Source organism: Buteo buteo, chromosome 17 (assembly GCF_964188355.1).
Source record: "Buteo buteo chromosome 17, bButBut1.hap1.1, whole genome shotgun sequence".
NCBI lineage: Eukaryota > Metazoa > Chordata > Aves > Accipitriformes > Accipitridae > Buteo > Buteo buteo.
This window is the reverse complement of record NC_134187.1, coordinates 20,812,692-20,831,218: the sequence shown is the minus strand read 5'-3', so window position 1 is coordinate 20,831,218 and position 18,527 is coordinate 20,812,692. Positions and strand designations below refer to the sequence as shown.

The 18,527-nt window shown below is 39.5% G+C and overlaps 1 protein-coding gene across 1 annotated transcript in view; it reads left to right on the top strand.

Moving 5' to 3' along the window:
• Positions 1 to 12,953, top strand: part of TPO (thyroid peroxidase) — a 42,349-nt gene extending 29,396 nt beyond the window's left edge. The window contains exons 9-14 of the mRNA XM_075049872.1: positions 2,938 to 3,196; positions 3,716 to 3,886; positions 5,420 to 5,657; positions 8,755 to 8,963; positions 9,475 to 9,645; positions 12,793 to 12,953. Coding sequence (XP_074905973.1) covers positions 2,938 to 3,196; positions 3,716 to 3,886; positions 5,420 to 5,657; positions 8,755 to 8,963; positions 9,475 to 9,645; positions 12,793 to 12,953 — 1,209 coding nt within the window. The remainder of the gene's footprint in view (positions 1 to 2,937; positions 3,197 to 3,715; positions 3,887 to 5,419; positions 5,658 to 8,754; positions 8,964 to 9,474; positions 9,646 to 12,792) is intronic.
• The last annotated feature ends 5,574 nt before the right edge of the window (positions 12,954 to 18,527 follow it).

Below are 18,527 nucleotides of genomic sequence, written 5' to 3'. Positions count from 1 at the left end.
TATGAGAAGTAATAAAAAAATCTGTATCTTTTGCACCTAATTTGAAATAACTTTTAACACAAACAAAAAATTCTCAAAAATAATCTGAAATTATGTAACCTATTCCCAAATATCTAATGTATGGCTGACTTCCACTGGAGGTGGCCCAGCCGGGAGGCAAACCCAGCCAGGATGCTCGCTGAGTTCATAAGGACATTTGGGAACCCCTGTTGTAATTCTGCCTTCTGAATGAGAGGGATGTTGCCTTTCACGCTAATAGCCTGTTTAACTTGGAGTATTATTGTATTTGCATGTCAGGATTCAATTACTTTTCTATAAACAGTGCACATGTGATTCATAATATGATGTAAAATCTATACAAAGCCTTTTCTGACAGTCTTGTAATCACTCAGATTCTGTTTCTGTCTCAGTACTTACCAAATGATTGGTTGAATTGCTAGGAAATAAAAATTTTATTTTCTCTGGTATGACTAAATAAACAGCATTTAAGTACTTGTAATGTGTCTGTTACTATCTGGTCATATAGACTAATTAAGTAATTTCAAAATTGAGCATATGGGCTTCTTTTTAAAAGACAGTGCCCATTTGTCATCATTTTTCACTGAATTATTCTGTTGAAACAATGACTGCCATGAGACAGTAGAAACATTTACATTATTGATTAAAATTAATTTCTTCATGAAGCTGCTATACAGCTTGGAGTTGATGCTATTAGGTGCTGAATGTATCCTCAGAGGAGCTTGGATTAACAGTTATTTCATAAATGTCACAGGGAGTTGAGACCACCCAGTACCTTGCAGGTTCAGACTCATTAGATCCACATAAATCCCTTATGCTGCTGCAAACACCTGGAATTTAACTTATTATTCATAAATAGACTCAATGTAAGTAATAAATGGTAGTTCACTGTACTTTTACTTGCAATTTCTTTTCCATATAGTCCCTTTCTGGCTCTGATTTTATTGACGTACTTTTAGACAAGCATGTTCCTTTGTTTCCACAGGAGAATCTTAGTTGTTGGAGGAACACTGTATTGAAAGAAAGTGTTATGCTTCTTTATGCCAAATATGAAAGGAAATAAACCTTTCATATCATTCTCTCAAAGCAGGGAGTGCATGCAGAAGAATTTTAACAAAAATAATTTTTATGTTTGTCAGCTGTTTACACCTTCTTTAAAACATATATGTGTCAGTTATGAGAACTTGTAGTGAGCATCTCTTTGACTTCACGCAGATGAATTCAGGCAAGGTACATTCAAAGACCACACAAATACTGGATGCTACTTTAGATGTGGTTCTCTGTCAGACTCCAGATTCTTTCTGGCAGTATCACCTTCTGCTGTATTAGTAACATCTTAGTCTGTATTGTCTAAAAATCTCTTCTACTTGATGGAGTCTTATTTAGCCATTGGAAGTTTCCATCAAACAGATGCCTCTCCTAGCTCAAGGCAGGCATAAGCACCCTCTCTACCCTTAGCCTTTTAATTTTTATGTCTTGAAACTGCAACCTCTCTCCCCGCCCCCCTCAAGGAAAGAAGAAATTAAGATCTTGCCTCTGGAGCAAATGAAAAATCTGAATTGCCCTTTCCTTCAGGGAATCTGGCCTTTATGAGCAGCTTAGCTTGGGATTTCATTTACAATGAGCCAAAAAATTAGTCATGTCAGAATGTTTGTGTCCATGGCTATCCTAGTCCTATTTAAAGTCTTTGCTCATAACTAACTCTAAATCTAAAATTAGAAAGAACTGTTGTCTTGCAAAACCTTTGTGAATGTAGGAAAAGGTTAACTTCTCAAATGGTAGTGTCACTATTAATTTCTAGCAATTACTTTGTTTTCTTCATTTGCTATATTAAAGGAGCTGTAAAAGAAATTCTAATCTATTGTCTTTCAAATATTTTGTTCACTGCATGACCTGACCTGAAAACATAAAGAGGTTGTTACCTCTGCCTCCTGAGAAAAGTGCGCAAATTCTGAAGAGGTTTGCTTGTCTCTGTGCCATGCCTAAAATAAAGATACAAGTTTTTCATAAGGTCATTTTATGCCAACTAGCTTTTCAATATGCACTATATCAAGCTCAAAGTACATTTGTCTATATATTTTATTGCACACTATATTGAATCTATAAGGTATTTTATTGAGTTCATTATGCTTCATATTCATCCCATTATGCTTTATTGAGTTCAGTGTAATCTTTAACCTATAATGCACTTTCATTTTATTTGGTACATTAGATTGTTTTCCCCTTTTTTTTGGTCATGATTACTCATATGCTTTCTTCATGCAACTATAATACTATTCCATTATAAAGGCATTTGACAGAAGGTGTTTATCAGCATTTTCATTTTTGAAGTGTGGTTTTTAGGAGCCTATAAATTGGCTTGAGTTGAGCATAAAATGTCTACCAAGGGATTCTGGGCACCAGTATTTTAAAGCCTGGTCATTTCAAATATTTAGTAAAGAGGATTTGTGTTACAAATATATGCCTGAAAATAGAATCTGTTCATATTAACAACCATTCTTGAAAGATTTTATAGCAATTCATGCTTTCATTGCCATTTTTAAAGGCATTATAATTTACACAATCACAATCAAGGCTTTAAATCTCAGCACACCTCCTGTGAGGTGGATTACCCCCGTGGGTTTTAAGTGAACAACACTGGTAATCCCTGCTCAGGAGGCTTTGGTCTAGCATTTATCGTAGGAGCTAACAGGGGCCTGACTGTTGCACTGTACTGAGCTGTGCCACTGATTCTCTCTGGTCATTTGTCTCCTTCTTGCAAAAATAAAACTGATATTGTTTACCAGCTAATACCGCTCTTTGTCATGCCAAATGCTTGGGCCCAGATGAGTGAAGAAAAAGGCATTTAGCACCTGGGAATCATTACTATTCATCTATAAAAATGCTGAATGATAAACGTCTTTTTTTTCTTTCTTTCAGATTATCACTTTAAGAGATTACATTCCCAAAATCATTGGTCCAGATGCTTTTAATCTGTATATTGGCCTTTATACAGGTTATGATCCCACAATGAATCCTACAGTTTCTAACATATTTTCAACAGCTGCTTTTCGTTTTGGTCATGCAACAATCCAACCAATAGTAAGGCGACTGAATGCACAGTATTTAGATGATCCAGAACTCCCAAATCTTTATTTGCATGAAGTTTTCTTTAGCCCTTGGAGGCTCATTAAAGAAGGTATGGTTTTATTTAAACTGTTTGGGTTTTTTTCCAGAATATTGTAACTTTTTTCAAAGTTACTTACCTTGAATTAGGAATAGGAACATTTATTTAAATGCTTCACTGATTTAAGTTGTTGAACAGGTTCCACAGCACTAAACATGAACTGGAACGATTATTCTGAGTTAAATAGTTGTCTGAATCAGACAAAAGTTACTCTCCAGATTAAACCAGTCTGGTAAATTGACAATAGACCAATGATTGATGATTGATGATGAAGATATTTCATATCTTTTTTTGTGGATGACTGTATTATCGGGTTGCAAATTTTCTTATGCCTGAAGAAGAAGATGGAGCCTTTTCATAGCACTATTACTTCTATTCCAACCTGAAGGATATTTTTACATGTGTTTGAATGTAGAAGCCTATGTGGCCAATGTTTAAAAAAGATAGAAACATACATGCATTCACATTTGTTAAGAAAGTTAAAATGGTTTATATATATGCTGTAACATTATACTATTTTTGTGTTTAAAGGAGGTTTGGATCCTTTACTAAGGGGTCTTCTAGCACATTCAGCAAAACTGCAGGTGCAAGATCAACTGCTGAATGAGGAGTTAACAGAAAAACTGTTTGTGTTGTCCAATAATGGTTCACTTGATTTAGCATCATTAAATTTACAGCGTGGCCGTGATCATGGACTCCCAGGTCTATTGATTTTTCTTGAATTTTCTTCCAACTGGTAACTGAATTATAACTGCTTATATTTGGGATGTAATCGTAGGCTTTTAAATAATAGCTTTGGTAATTAGAAAAGTAACTTAAGTCTCTTTTAAAATGTAGTGTTGCTAATATTTTTAACTTTGATGGAAACAAAATATTCCACAGCATTTGAAATTAAAATAATCTGTTAAGTCTGGAATCTAGAAGGACAGTACTAGTGAGTGGAGCTGGGTGTGCTCAGTGTAGGTACCTGAGGCTCACTCTTGCTGGAACCAGCTCCAGAGTGGAGTTTCTGCCTGCAGCAGCTACTTGCCATCACCAGGCTGCCCCCAGCCTGTGGGGCAGATCAGCTTAGGTTAGAGACAACCTCATCGGCTCTACCAACCATAGAAGGTGTTGAGATGTCTCCAGGAGTGGTGTAGATGGCTTAGGTGTACACCGCATTTTGAGAAATGTTACATATTTGTGCCTGGTTTTTGCACCACATTTCTTCCTCCAGTCAGCCCAGGGTAACATTGAACTAACAGTCAAGGAGCATTAGCCCATCAGGCCATGGGTGTTCCAGCTTAGAGGAAAACTACTGGAGCTTAGTTCAATTTGATTGCATCGGCTCTTAAAAAATACAGCGTGTTCCCAGTTCTGTGTAAAAACCTCTTACAAGCATGCCACAGCTTCTGAGAGCAGAGGAAGCGATCCTCAGCATGGCAGGCAGGGCCTTTTTATTTTTAGTTCCTAGAACTAAAAGCCCTTGCCTGAGCAGATCACTTGTCTGCATGACTAAGGAACAAACATGGCTGCCCTTCTATGCTCTGAGCCCGACGTCCTACCCATGGAGGTGGGACTGACTGACTGTCAAACAGCGTTATGTCTCTGGGTGACAACCCTCTCCATTTCTCCTGTGCAACTCCGCAGCTAGGCATACACAAGTCGTTGGCCCTGGACAGTAGAAATGAAGTCTGACTGGCTTGGAGTTTAAAGCTCTCAGCTACCCAAGGGTAGAAACGGAGGTTCGACCTTCCAGACCAGAAGTTAAATTTTTGTTGGGAGGTAGGGGAGTTTAATTCCAATGATGTAAAATAATGTAAAAGAAAACTAGTTTCTAGAGAGCTGGACATGGACCCTAGGACACTCTCCTTAGTAAAGTGCTTTAGTTACTAACTTCATTCAGGTTACTCCTTGCCCACTCTTCATCTAAATCCTGTATTCCTAGTCTGGAAAGCTCAAGACAGTGCATGCTCTTATTATCTATTGTCGTGTTTTCATTGCTTGAACATGGGAGAATTGTTTTAAGCCTTTGTTTTTCTTCATGAAAATGATGTAGCAATTGCATAACCTGTAGTTTCAGATCCTGCCATAATTTCCCTGATCAATTTAACCAATAATAATAGGGCTATTTTTAGACATAACTGCCCATGACTGTTATTAAGGTTGTCAGAATCCAGTGCTTATAAATTCATTAATTTCATATATCATGCTTAACAGTCAAGTCTAATTTTTCTTTTAACATAATATTTACAGGTTATAATGACTGGCGAGAATTCTGTGGCTTACCAAAACTGGAAACTCACACTGACCTGAATACAATAATAAGCAATCACAATGTCACTGCAAAAATCATGGAATTGTACCATAATCCTAGCAATATTGATGTTTGGCTTGGTGGTCTGGTAGAAGACTTTCTTCCAGGTGCTAGAACCGGTCCCCTGTTTGCGTGTATAATTGGAAAGCAAATGAAAGCACTAAGGGATGGTGACCGGTAAGTTTATTCATGCTGTTGAACCATTTCTGTAAAAAAGCAGAAGCAACGGAGGTTTTACAGATATGTGAGGACAATGTGGTGCTTAAATATGCTTTGAAAAGATTATTCCCTGCCACTTCCACATTTTTATCTTAGCTCCTTCAGTTTTGTTGGGTGACATTTGCTTATTCTTCTTTGGTCTGTATATAGTGTCAATCCCAAATGACATGGAGATTGTTTCTATGGTACTAAGATGTCCAACTTTGCACTCCTGGGGGAAATGCAAGGTGCCACCAGCAGTTAACTGTGGCAGGGGCAGCTAACTTCTGTGTGGATGGATGTAGTACTGTGCAGCCTTTAGCTATCCAGTCCCTGAGGGCTGCACTGGGCTCAGGAACTGGAAGAACCTCAACATTTTCCATGGTAACCACAGCAAAGTCAGAAGGGATAGGCAAAGAACTGTAATTCAGGCTTCCTAGAGGGGATAATAAAAACATCATATACCTGGTCTTACGTGAACTGGGACTGCAGAGTGCTCCCAGAATTGCCTCATTGTACACAGCATAGGATGTGTCTTTACCCAACCCTGCACAACGGCCACCAGGATCTTGCACCAGTACAACCCTCCACACCAGGAAGGCAGGAGAAAAGCATCTTCAGGTCGCAAAGGGGTGCAACATGCAGTTTATCTCTTGCTTCTGCTCCTGAAGCAATTATAAAACCAACCTTTTTTCCATTTCCGTCATGTGCTTGTGGCAGTGGTTTTGAATCTCATGAGAAGACTAATTTTAAACTGCTCACACCATGCTAGCAGTGGCATTTTAAGTACATCTGGTCCTTACTCTCACCTTTAAGCTCCTCTCATAAGTCACTGTTGTGGAAAGAAACCATTATATAAATAAGCATCCGAGGCAGAATTTAAATCTGAACTTTAAAAAATGTTAATTAATTAGCTCACAGGAAAAAGCGATGTTAATCATAAAGGTGGTATCTTATTAGCATAAACTGTATAGACAACAAACATTCCACTCAGCTGTGTTAAAAACGTGGTTGAAAGTCCTCTGAATTGTACAGGCATACTTGACCCTATCTGGGGAAGGATAATCTATCAAGGTCCTTCCAGACTTGTTTCCATTATTCAGTGCCTTATGATACTACTTATTATTCAGTGTCTTATGATACTACTAGCATTAATTAAATTTAAGCATAATTTAATGTTAACTCTAAACTGAGAAAAAGAGAGTTCTAGTAATGAAAGGATTCCCGAAGTTTCTGCCACAAACTTTGTGTCAGCTAACTTAAAGGTGAAATGGTGTTCTGTCATTAAGAGTAAAGGAACTATCTAAGAGAAGTTAGAAGTAGGTAACAACATGTTATAGTTGTCACACAGTAAGTATAAGAATGGAAAAGACTAACATTCATTGCAGTGCCTTGTCAGATAGAATATTGGGTATTATCTATATCTGCACCAGTAACACTACATGCTTACTAGATACCCTAATTGACACATTAGTAAGTAGGGAATTCAAAACATCTGTTCTAACATACACGTTTAAGTTCAGAAATCAGGACTAAGTAGAATTTTTGATGGAAATCCATTCTGATAGCCTTAAAATCTTCTGTCAGTAATCTGACAAAACATGAAAGGATTTTGTTTTGCAATGTACTAAACTCAGGCACTGTCTTAACCTTAGCCAAATCACCTGGAACAAATCATTTCCATTCCATCAGCTTTGACTTTCTTTTTCTCTCTCTTCCTACTCTGAATCATTTTGTGATCTCAGGATTTGCAATAGCTGGGCAAAAATTCGGAGGCTGACTTTGTAAATTTTTGCATAGAAGGGCTTGTGCCTCTTTTTTTTTTTTTCTTTTTTTACTCTAATCCTGAAAAATTCACCTGTAAAAATTTGGTCACCTGATACATATCGATTGGAGCAACTTTGTTAGAGTAAACACCTATCTGCTGGGTAGATTAAAAAATAATTTTCTGCTCAAACCCCAGCCTTGTTTCCCCAGTATTACAGACACCCAAGTCCTCTGTTAAACCTGAGGTCAATTTGTACAGTGTGATCACATCCATACTCTACTGCTAATGGTCCTAGGACATGTTACCACAAATCCTGCCTAACATTTGGGAAAATCCTAATTGGCCTGAGTACCACAGGGAACTATCTTAGCAGTTTAGCAGTGCTTAATGCTGTTTAATGTACTAATGCAGCTGTGCTATCAAACTCCCCAGAATTATTTTTTTGCCACTCATTACATGTCTTCATGTACAAAATGTTTCTTTCCTTTTTTCCCCCAGTGTTTTCTTTCCTTTTTATCTTTAAACACATATGTATGTGTGTATGCACACATATATATTATATATAATATTTACCATTTAACAGATACACCTTTGTAGCAGCAACTGGTTCTTCTGTTCTGGCACCGCACTCCCGATCTAACAAAATGGAAAAAGCAACTCTCTGTTCCAGCCAGTCCTCTTAGCTTACCTTTTTGTATGATCAAAAGCACAATTACTGTCTTTACAATTTTCTACTATAATTAATCTGCATATCTACAGCTTTCTTAGCAAATTAAGAACTCCATATTAAACAGAGGAGCATTCAGCAATACCTGTTTTCATAGCAACCATTCAGTAATGGCAAGCAGAATTCAAAAGCTATGGTATGGGGAAATCTATTATGGCTATTCCTGTAATTCATGCTTATAACAATTTAGGAGTGCACAGTGAATGCTGGTGTGCCTAAGATTAAGTATCCAGTTCAAACAAATTAGTTCCAGGTTTTTCTCTCAGGATTGTAATATTTTTGTGGCCCTGTATCATCAATGAAATGCAATTCTGCAAATGTGAATAATAAATAGTTTTAATCGGCTGACTTTAACACATCATCTGAGTTGACCAGTACATCAGACTCACACTAGCCTTTTTGTCACTTTCAAGCTGGGTATGTAAGTCTGCAGATCATGGTGTTTATTTTTATTATTGTTGTATCCACCTACATTTTGCGGTAATTCTTATTTTTGGTCTTTTACATAGGGTCCTGTGAAAGTAAGAATAATCAGCTCTTTGAATTTGATCTTTTCAAAATGTTTCTATCAATCTTTCCAGATTTTGGTGGGAAAATGATAATGTTTTCACAGAAGCTCAAAAGCATGAACTCAAAAAACACTCATTGTCCCGCGTGATTTGTGACAATACAGGAATCTCTGAAGTGCCAGCAGATGCCTTTCAACTCGGAAAGTTTCCACAGCATTTTAAGCACTGTGACAATATACCTGGGATGAATTTAGAAGCTTGGCAAGAATTCTATCAGGAAGGTAATCTGGTAATTACCAATCTCTTCTGACGGGAGGGGAGAGTAATCAACAGTTAGAGCACTGACCTTGGTTGTGGCAGGTCTTGAGTTACTGGTCTGATGCAGATCTTTAGTATTTCTACAACTTAGAAATGGGATCTAGGCTTTCTCTCCTTCTTTCTCAACTTCCTCTGTAAAAAAGATAGTGCCAACTTCACTCTGATAACATGAATGGCTTGTGAGATATCCAGACATTATGGCAATTGGGCAGGAGTTCTTAGATAGAAAATACTCAGAACTCTGCAGAACATGCTGTTAGAAGATAACACTAATTTTACAAAGATTGTAAGTCAAACCTGAGGTATTCCATATAAATTCTTGTCCAGAAATGAACAATTAAATTCTTGATCACCTTAAAACATGTGAGTAATTTCACTGAAGTTAACTTATAGCAGTAATGGAGAATAATGTCCATTTGCAAGGGTAAGGTGGTAATTTTTTAAAAGCTTGTAATACAGTCTTTTTATTTGTAGAGGAAATGTGTGGAACACCAAAGAGTGTGGAAAATGGTGATTTTGTATACTGTTCAGAATTTGGAAAATCTACAGTGACTTATTCATGTCAATATGGATTTCAGTTACAAGGAGAAGAGCAATTAACCTGCACAAATAAAGGATGGAACTTTGAGGCTCCTGTTTGCATAGGTATCTATTTTGGTTGTTGTTGTTTCTGAATTTTCTAAAAGCTGAAGTCCAGCACAGCTCATCAGAAATGAACTCCCTCCTATAGGTACAATAACATGATAATGTGAAACTTTCCTTACTCCAGAATTGCTATCTCAATCTCTACCCATCCTGATGCAGCAATCAAGTTGATGATAGGAAAATGTCACTAAAAATTTATGAATTAAGCAAAAACTGAGTCTATTAACAACCAGTAGGGAAAAAAGGCAACAAATCAGAATTATACACTGCTTCCTTCTACATTCAACATAACAGCAAGACAGACAGTTGTCATTTTCCTAGCATTGTTTCACTGGATGCTCTAGATACAAAATGAGCTCCGCACCAGTAGTTCATGTATCAACCTAATAAGTTAAGCAAAAGTGACAAAGAAAAAAATACTGTGAAGTGAATAAGTGAAATTAAGCAAATTAATTATCACTTCAGTTCCAACCTCCCTCTCCCAAATAACTGTGAAAAGGTTTGCCAGAAGTGAACTACTACTGCAGGTACAAAAGTAGAGTGGGTGAAAAATCAGTAAAAAGATATTGTCTTTTGACATTTCACGCACATTTTCAGGGGAATACTTTTCTGTTATTTTAATTCTTCTTTTAGCTTCTCTTTTCCTTTTGCCTTATGTTTACTGTTGGATAGAATAGGATAGGAAGAAAGAGAATGTGGCAAATATTTCATTGCAAGACCTTCACTCTTCACAGCTATGAAGGATGAATTCTCTCTGTTCACATTTAAAATATGTGTGTTTATAATGGGGGGTGTGTGTGTGTGTATATTTATATATATATACATACACATACACATACTCAAACTGCTCAACTTTATAAGAACATGAGAGAAAATGAAACCTGAAAAGGCCATATTTAGGAATATATTACGGATGGTGGTAAATTAATTTGAATGCAAGTGCTGCAGCTGATCTGCTATAAAGTCTGCTTATCAGTATTTCTGTGACAGCAGAATAGAAAGCTATTCATTCTAATTGTATACCAGGTATGGAAAAAGTCAAATGAAATTTGCAGCTCTTTCCTTTATTCAAATCCTATTTATCCACTGAATTCCACCCACATAAATACCATATAAAGAAATAAAGCTGTTAAATGAATTATAATAAAATCTTTTCAATAGATTAATGTTCTGGCAGCAAACTGAATAAATAAGTAATATGAATGAATCATTCCTTGTCCTAGTTTCTTTTAATATGTTCAGTAATGTAAACAAAAGACTGTATATCTGCTATAGGAAAACAAACCACTGCATATATTAAATAAGCAATGCCTTTATTAAAAGAAACCCATCAAAACCCACTTATGCAGATGCTACTTGAGTTTTACAGTAGAAAGCACTTTGTTGCATGCATGTCTCTGCAATGTGTTCCCATTCTTTTAAATGTTCAGCAAATTAGGAATAAGTCAAGCAATATAATGAGGAGGATAGAGCTTAGCATTTCTGCAGATGGTTTCAAAATTATATGCTGCTCTGGAAAAGACAGAGTGGCCTGCTGGCAAAAGCATAGGAATCTGAGAGCTGTTAATTCCTGCTTACTAACTTGGGCTTTGACAGAAATCATTTCTATTGATTCAGGAAGTCATTTAGTGCTAGACTATGCTACCTTCCTTTATATTAAGTGTTATCTTACTCTTGATAGATAACTCTGTTTATTTTGCTTTAATAAAGTCCTGCTGTCTTTGACTAGTAGGGTACGCTGGTAAGATCTGACATGCACTATTTAGTGATGGAAAAAAGAGTTAGCTAGTTAACAGATAGCATGACTATGGTACTACAAAAGCTGAAATAGCACATTTGAATTACAGTGCAGGCAAAGCCTGTGCAGGTTCTCCTTCCCAGACGATGACAAAGCCAGTGCGAGTTAATGCCAAATGCAGTCTTGAAGGCAGTAGTACTTATTCAGGAATCTTCATCCTGAACAACAGACTATTTTCCTGCTTCAGAGAGGTATTACCAGAGTTAGTGTTTCTTAAAGGTTCTGAAGTTTAAGATTATTCCTTGCATGATTAGTTTTTGGACTGTCTCAGTTGATAGCTAGCTTTGGACACAGCTACTGCTTTGTATTAAAATTTAAGAGAGGATCAGACTTGATCCTATTTCCAGTGATAGAATTCCCTAAGTGGTCTGAGTGACAATGCTAAACTAAATCAGTAAATCACTCCTAGATGGTCAGTTTCTAATACTGGTCAAAAAGAGCTACTTAGCCCAAAGCAGCAGATTCAACATTGTGGTAGGGTAGGAAAGTAAAGGAATATAACCAAAAAGAGAAGACACTGAAGGCTCAGCTAGTTGCCCACCTATGGGCTTGTAGTGCTTCCCAGGACCATGGGTCAGAGACTTCGAACAAGCTGGCAAATATACAGGACCAATGGGAAACTCTCCAAAACAGTGCTGGACACCTACCTTTAGGCAACAGAATCCAGTCCTGCAAGTAAATATTACACAGAAAGAAGAAAGATGCAGAAATAAGGAAAAGACTCCATTCTTTCCCTCACTGAGTACATACTTTCCTGCACTCCACACTTCTCACATTTCATCACATAATCAGAATGTGAGAGTGAAAGGTCTTGCATGGCCTCAGGAGCAATATGTTTATGTACATTTTCCAATGGATAATCATTCATCTGCTCATTATTCTGTCAGGATATTGTCATTTCACAGAATTTATATGTGTCAGTGTTATTATTTTCACCATCTCTATAGAGCACAGTACAGGGAAAGTTTGTAGAGAAACTTGAAGTCTTAGCACATAAACACATGCAAGAAGAGCTCTCAAGTTTACAGTTTGCATTTTTTGAAAATTCAGCCAATTGCCATTTGTAGCATTTGGTGGGTTACCAAAACAACATTTTCTTTTTTCATTTCCAGCTTAAAAACAAACACACACAGATACACACCCAAAATCAAAACAAAACAAAACAAAACAAAACCCCCCAAACTCTGTGCTTTAAACAGTAACAATGAGGATCTTTGGCAGTGTCTATGGGTCACTGAAAGTATACAATATGTTTCATTTATGAATACTTGCAGAAGTGTGTATGAGAAGGTAGTAATCACTCTCTGTAATTTGTAATGATTATTGATCAGTGTGTATTCATTTTGCAGACATCAATGAATGTGAAAATGAAATTAATCCACCATGCTCTCCTTCTACTAAATGCATTAACACTAAAGGCAGCTACAAATGTCTCCATACTGATCCTTACAAGCTGTCAGAAGATGGAAGAACATGCCTTGGTAATGCTTGTGAACCAACTGTCCATTAAAACTTTCTCTGTTCTGTTTTACAATGCTGTAAAAATCATAAAATTGAGATTTATTGAAGAGCTGTTAACATACGTAAAAAACCTCTACACAGAGTCATGGGCATAAAGAATACAGTCGGATTCTGTAAAGTAAATGAAGGTATTAAATAAATAATACAGACACAGAAGTAAGCTTTTCGTTTTCCATTCCTACCAGATATAAACTATTAAGTATTTCCTGACGGTGCATATGAAGGGGGGATCAAATCTGTGGCAGTTTCTCCTAGTTAGTATCTAAAGTCAGCACCCAAATCTTAACTAGAGTCCCACCTATTACATTCCAAAACTGTTAAACCCTTTAGAGCTAGCATAAATTATGCATTTTCTTGTTTTTCAGCTTTTCAGCATTCATGGAAGCTGTATTGTGTCTTAAGGTTTAGGTGGGGAGTATGAGTGTAGTTGCCCACTGATGCTGAGCAATACCTGTTCTGGGGAAAGACTGCCTAGATCTGTCAAAAACTCCATGAAAACCTGCAATCCAAACTCAAGTGGATGGATATCTACTTTACCAAAGTGCCCAAGGGAAGCACAGAAAGTTTAGAGTGCTCAAATCTTGCATATTGACTGCTATATGCCACACAATCATAGGTAGACTGAATCTCACTGATGGCACATTTCTTGTTTCCTGTTTCAGCAAATACCTTGGTCATGACATGTGGGATTACACTGTCCCTTATTATTAATCGCACAAAGAAAACACATCTGCAAACAAACAGATGTCTTCAATGATATGATGTACAAGCAGTCAGTTTTCCAGCTGTGGTTCAGAACCACATGAGGATACCCCTCAAGTGACACCTTATCCCTCAAATGAAACCCTAAGTGAGGCCATGTGAGATCACCAAAGGCCCAGTGTGGCGGTGTGCTCCTCCCCACACCACTTGAGCCATAACCACCAGTGGGGGTATGGATGACTGCATCCAGTTTACTCTGGACTTTGGGGGACAGATGGCAACACAGTAGCCAAGGGCTGTCTGGAACAGTGATCCAGATGTCTTGCTGGTATGCAAATATAAGTCAATCATCTTTCTTTATAAATAGTGGACAGCCCGGGGCGGTTGAGCTCTCCTTCACAGCAGCGGGCTGCACACCAGGATCTCCCTGTGAGTAGGGACACCTCCCAAGTTTACTGCTCGAGGTTGAGAGATTTCTTATCGTGTCAGATATTAGGTAAGTGAATTGGGAATAAGCACGCTGAAACTTTGAAATCTTAGCTAAGTGATATAAAGGATTGACTGTGTATATATAATCCTTTAGACATAAACCATTGACCAAGTCTGGGACTAGGAGTGGATCCAGCAGCACCTAGACTGCTCTCTGAGAAGGAGTTCGGAAAAGAAGGGGGTCCTTTCTGAACCACATGACTGAACCGGAGGGTCTCCCTGACACCTTTGTCTAACCCTGTCCTCTGTGCAGTAAATAGTCAAGTGTACCTTGCCATCAAATCTTGTTAAACCACTGTCGCACTTACCACTGAACTTTCTTATATCAGTAAAGGATATTGTTGATTCTCTTTTATGAGTGAAGTGCATGACTCTATCAGTGACACCCAGGAGTGAAGGACAATGGGAGACTACACTAACACAGCAGCACTTGGCATCCCTCTGGGCAGGCACAACAGCAGAAGTACCTTCCCAACAGTGAATGTTGCCAGAAGGACCTAGCTCTCTCTTGCTGTAGCAAATGCAAATGCAAATCCTCAGGGTCAACTCTTTCTGGTATAAAACTAAAAAGGAATGGTGTTAGTCATTCAGAGTTTCATCTTTTAACATATCAGAAAAATAGAATAAAATACCTTTTTTTGTAGGTGTTTCTTATCTTTATTTACAGTTTATTCCTTTACCCATTCAACCATGGTTATATTTATTTACCACTCTAAATAGAGAGACAAAAACCTGCCTTCAGATTAGCTTAAAGAGATTAGTTCACTGGTATTGAGTGCAACAAAGACAGATTATATGAGGACATTGCACTAGCATGAATGTAAGACAGCTCCAAACATAAGATAAAGTCTATATTTCAAGGGAGGAAATAGAAAGTGCTTACAGTGAGTGCTACTGTGCCAAGTGATTATTAGCCCAGACCAAGTCAAATGTGCTTTTCAGAGCTTCATTGGCTTTCTGACAACTCAGGAAAATGAGGGCAGATACAGCCACCCAGGCCACTGCTGAATGTCTAGCATATAAGGTTAGTGCCTTCCTTTAGACCTCAGTGGCTGGAAGAGATTGTCATCTCCATGGATGCATCCTTGCATGCTATGCTAAGGTTTGGTTTGTTGGATCTCTACAGTCATAACAGCTTCTGCTATGTGACACACGTTGCTTCCTTTTACAGCTTAAAGCTATGGAAGAAACTGTCCATTGACAAATGACTAGCAAAATTTGGCAAGTGATTACCTGGGTCTCCCTTGCTTTCTTTTATAGAAATAGTGAGACTTGCTTTATAGTATCTCTGCCATAACTGCATTTTAAACTGATTGGTCAACTTGAAATTGTGGCATTAATCAGCCAACAACCCTTTAATCCACTGCAGAGTGTAAGTCATTACATGTTAGTTATAATTTATATTGACAAACTTTTAAAAGACATCATCCCCCTTCTTATATTCAAGGATGCAATTGCAGCTATTCTTTACTTCATCACCTTTTTACCTCCTCACTGGGAGCCCCTAGCTAAGTACCATGAGTAAGAGGCATATTTGAAGATGAAACCTTCTAAAAAAGTGGTGTCTGAGGCATGTGTACTGAAGAATTAATGCTAAGCCCAAGTTTCAGTGTTACCATTATGTGAGCTGTAACCCAGATATGCATTCCTGGGGAACAACCAGGAGGAATGAGAAGCCAGTGTGCAGTTACAAGGTGATGACGTCACTGGGATCACAGAAGCATGGTGGGATACCTCACACAGCTGGAGTGCTGCAATGGATGGATACAGGCTTTTTAGGAAGGACAGGCTTGGAAAGTGATAGGGGGCATGTTGCACTTTTTGTGAGAGAGCAGCAGGAATGCATAGGGCTCTGCCTTGGGATGGGTCAGGAGTCAGTGCAGAATTTATGGGTCAAGATTAGTGGGCAGAGCAATATGGCTGCTGTTGTAGTCGGTATGTGCTATGGACTTCCTGATCAGGAAGATGAAGTAGATGAGGCCTTCTTCAAACAACTGGAAGAAGCATCAAGTTCACAGACACTGGTCCTCATGGGGAACTTTAACCACACTTTAACCTGGAAGGACAACACAGCAGGGCACAAGCAATCTAGGAGATTTCTGGAGAGCACTGACAACTACCTGACACAGGTGATCAAGAAGACAACAATGAAAGGTGCTCTGCAGGACCTGGTACTTACAAATGGAATCACAGAATCACAGAATGGTTGAGGTTGGAAGGGACCTCGAGAGGTCATCTTGCCCAATGCCTCTGTTCAAACAGGGCCACCTAAAGCCAGTTGCCCAGGACCATGTCCAGATGGGTGTGGAATATCTCCAAGGATGGAGACTCCACAACCTCTTTAGGCAAACTGTACCAGTACTCAAACACTCTCCCAGTAACAAAGTGTTTCCTGATGTTCAGGTGACACTTCCTGTATATCTGTTTGTGCCCATTGCCTCTTATCCTGTCAGTGAGCACCACTGAAAAATGTCTGGCTCCATCCTTTTTGCACTGTCCTTTCAGATATTTATACACATCAGTAAGTTCCCCCCTGAACCTTATCTTCTCAAGAATAAACAGTCCCAGTTCTCTCTGCCTTTCCTCATAGGAGAGGTGCTCTAGTCTCTTATCTTCATGGCCCTTCACTGGACTGTCTCCAGTATGTCCATGTCTCTCTTGTACCAAGAAGCCCAGAACTGGACACAGGAGTCTAGATGGTGCCTCAGCAGTGCTGAGCAGAGGGGAAGGATCATCTCTCTCGACCTGCTGGAAATACTTTTCTTACTGCAGCCTAGGATACCATTAGCCTTCTTTGCAGCAAGGACCCATGGGTCCTTTTCTGCCAAGCTGCTTTCCAGATAGTCATCCGCTAACATATACTGGTACCTGTGGTTGTTCCTTTGCAGGTGCAGGACTTTGCACTTGCCCTTGTTGAACTTCATGAGGTGCTTTTCAGCCCATTTATCCAGCCTGTTGAGGCCTCTCTGGATGGCAACTCGCTCCTCTGGTCTATCAGCCGCTCCTCCCAGTTTTATGTCATCTGCAAACTTTCTGAGAGTAGACTCTGCCCCATCATCCAGATTGTTAACTAAGATGTTGAACAGGATTGGACCCACTATTGACCCCTGGGGTACACTGCGAGTTCCTGATCTCCAACTAGACTTTGTTCCACAGATCACCATGCTCTGGGCCCAGCCGTTCAGCTGGTTTTCAATCCACCTGACTGTTCATCCAACCCATACATCGGCTTGTCTATGAGGACCTTGCAGGAGACAGTGTCAAAAGCCCTACCAAAGTCTAGGTAGACAGTATCCACTGCTCTCTCCTCATCTACCAGGCCAGTCATTTCATCATAGAAGCTTATCAAGTTGGTGAAGCATGACTTCCCGTTGGTGAATCCATACTGACCACTCCTGATGATTTTCTTGCCATTCATGTATCTGGAAATGGTTTCTAGGATTAGCTGCTCCATCACCTTTCCAGGGACTGAGGTAAGGCTGACCAGCCTGTGATTCCACGACAATGAGATGATGGGCATTCAGGATCCTAAGAGAAGAGAACGTGACAAAAAAGTAGGACCACAGCGCTGGGTTTTAAGAGAGCAGACTTGAACGTCTTCAAAGCTCTGCATGGAATAATCCTATGGAAGACTGTCCTGAAGAGAAGAGGGGTCCAGGAGAGCTGCTTGATATTCAAGGATCACCTCCTTCAAACCCAAGGATGGTCATTCCTGACAAGTAGGAAACTGGGTTTGAATAGCAAGGTTTTGGTAGCAGGGGTGGCTTCAGTGAGAAGCTGCTAGAAGCTTCCCTTATGTCCGACAGAGCCAATGCCAGCCAGCTCCAAGATGGACCTGCCGCTGGCCAAAGCCAAGCCCATCAGCGACAGTGGTAGCACCTCTGGGGTAACAGATTTAAGACGGGGGGAAAAAAACCTGCGCAACTGCAGACAAAGAGAGGAGTGAGAATCTGTAAGAGAAACAACTCAGTAGACACCAAGGTCAGTGAAGGAGGAGATGCTCCAGGCGCTGGAGCAGAGATTCCCCTGCAGCCCATGGGGAAGACCATGGTGAGGCAGGCTGTCCCCCTGCAGCCCAGGGAGGTCCACGGGGGAGCAGATCTCCACCTGCAGCCTGGGGAGGACCCCATGCCGGAGCAGGTGGGTTCCCGAAGGAGGCTGTGACCCCGTGGGAAGCCTGTGCTGGAGCAGGCTCCTGGCAGGACCTGTGGCCCCATGGAGAGAGGAGCCCACGCTGGAGCAGGTTTTCTGGCAGGACTTGTGACCCCACAGGGGACCCACTCTGGAGCAGTCTGTGCCTGAAGGACTGCAGCCCGTGGAAGGGACTCATGCTGGAGAAGTTCATGAAGGACTGTCTCCCGTGGGAGGGGCC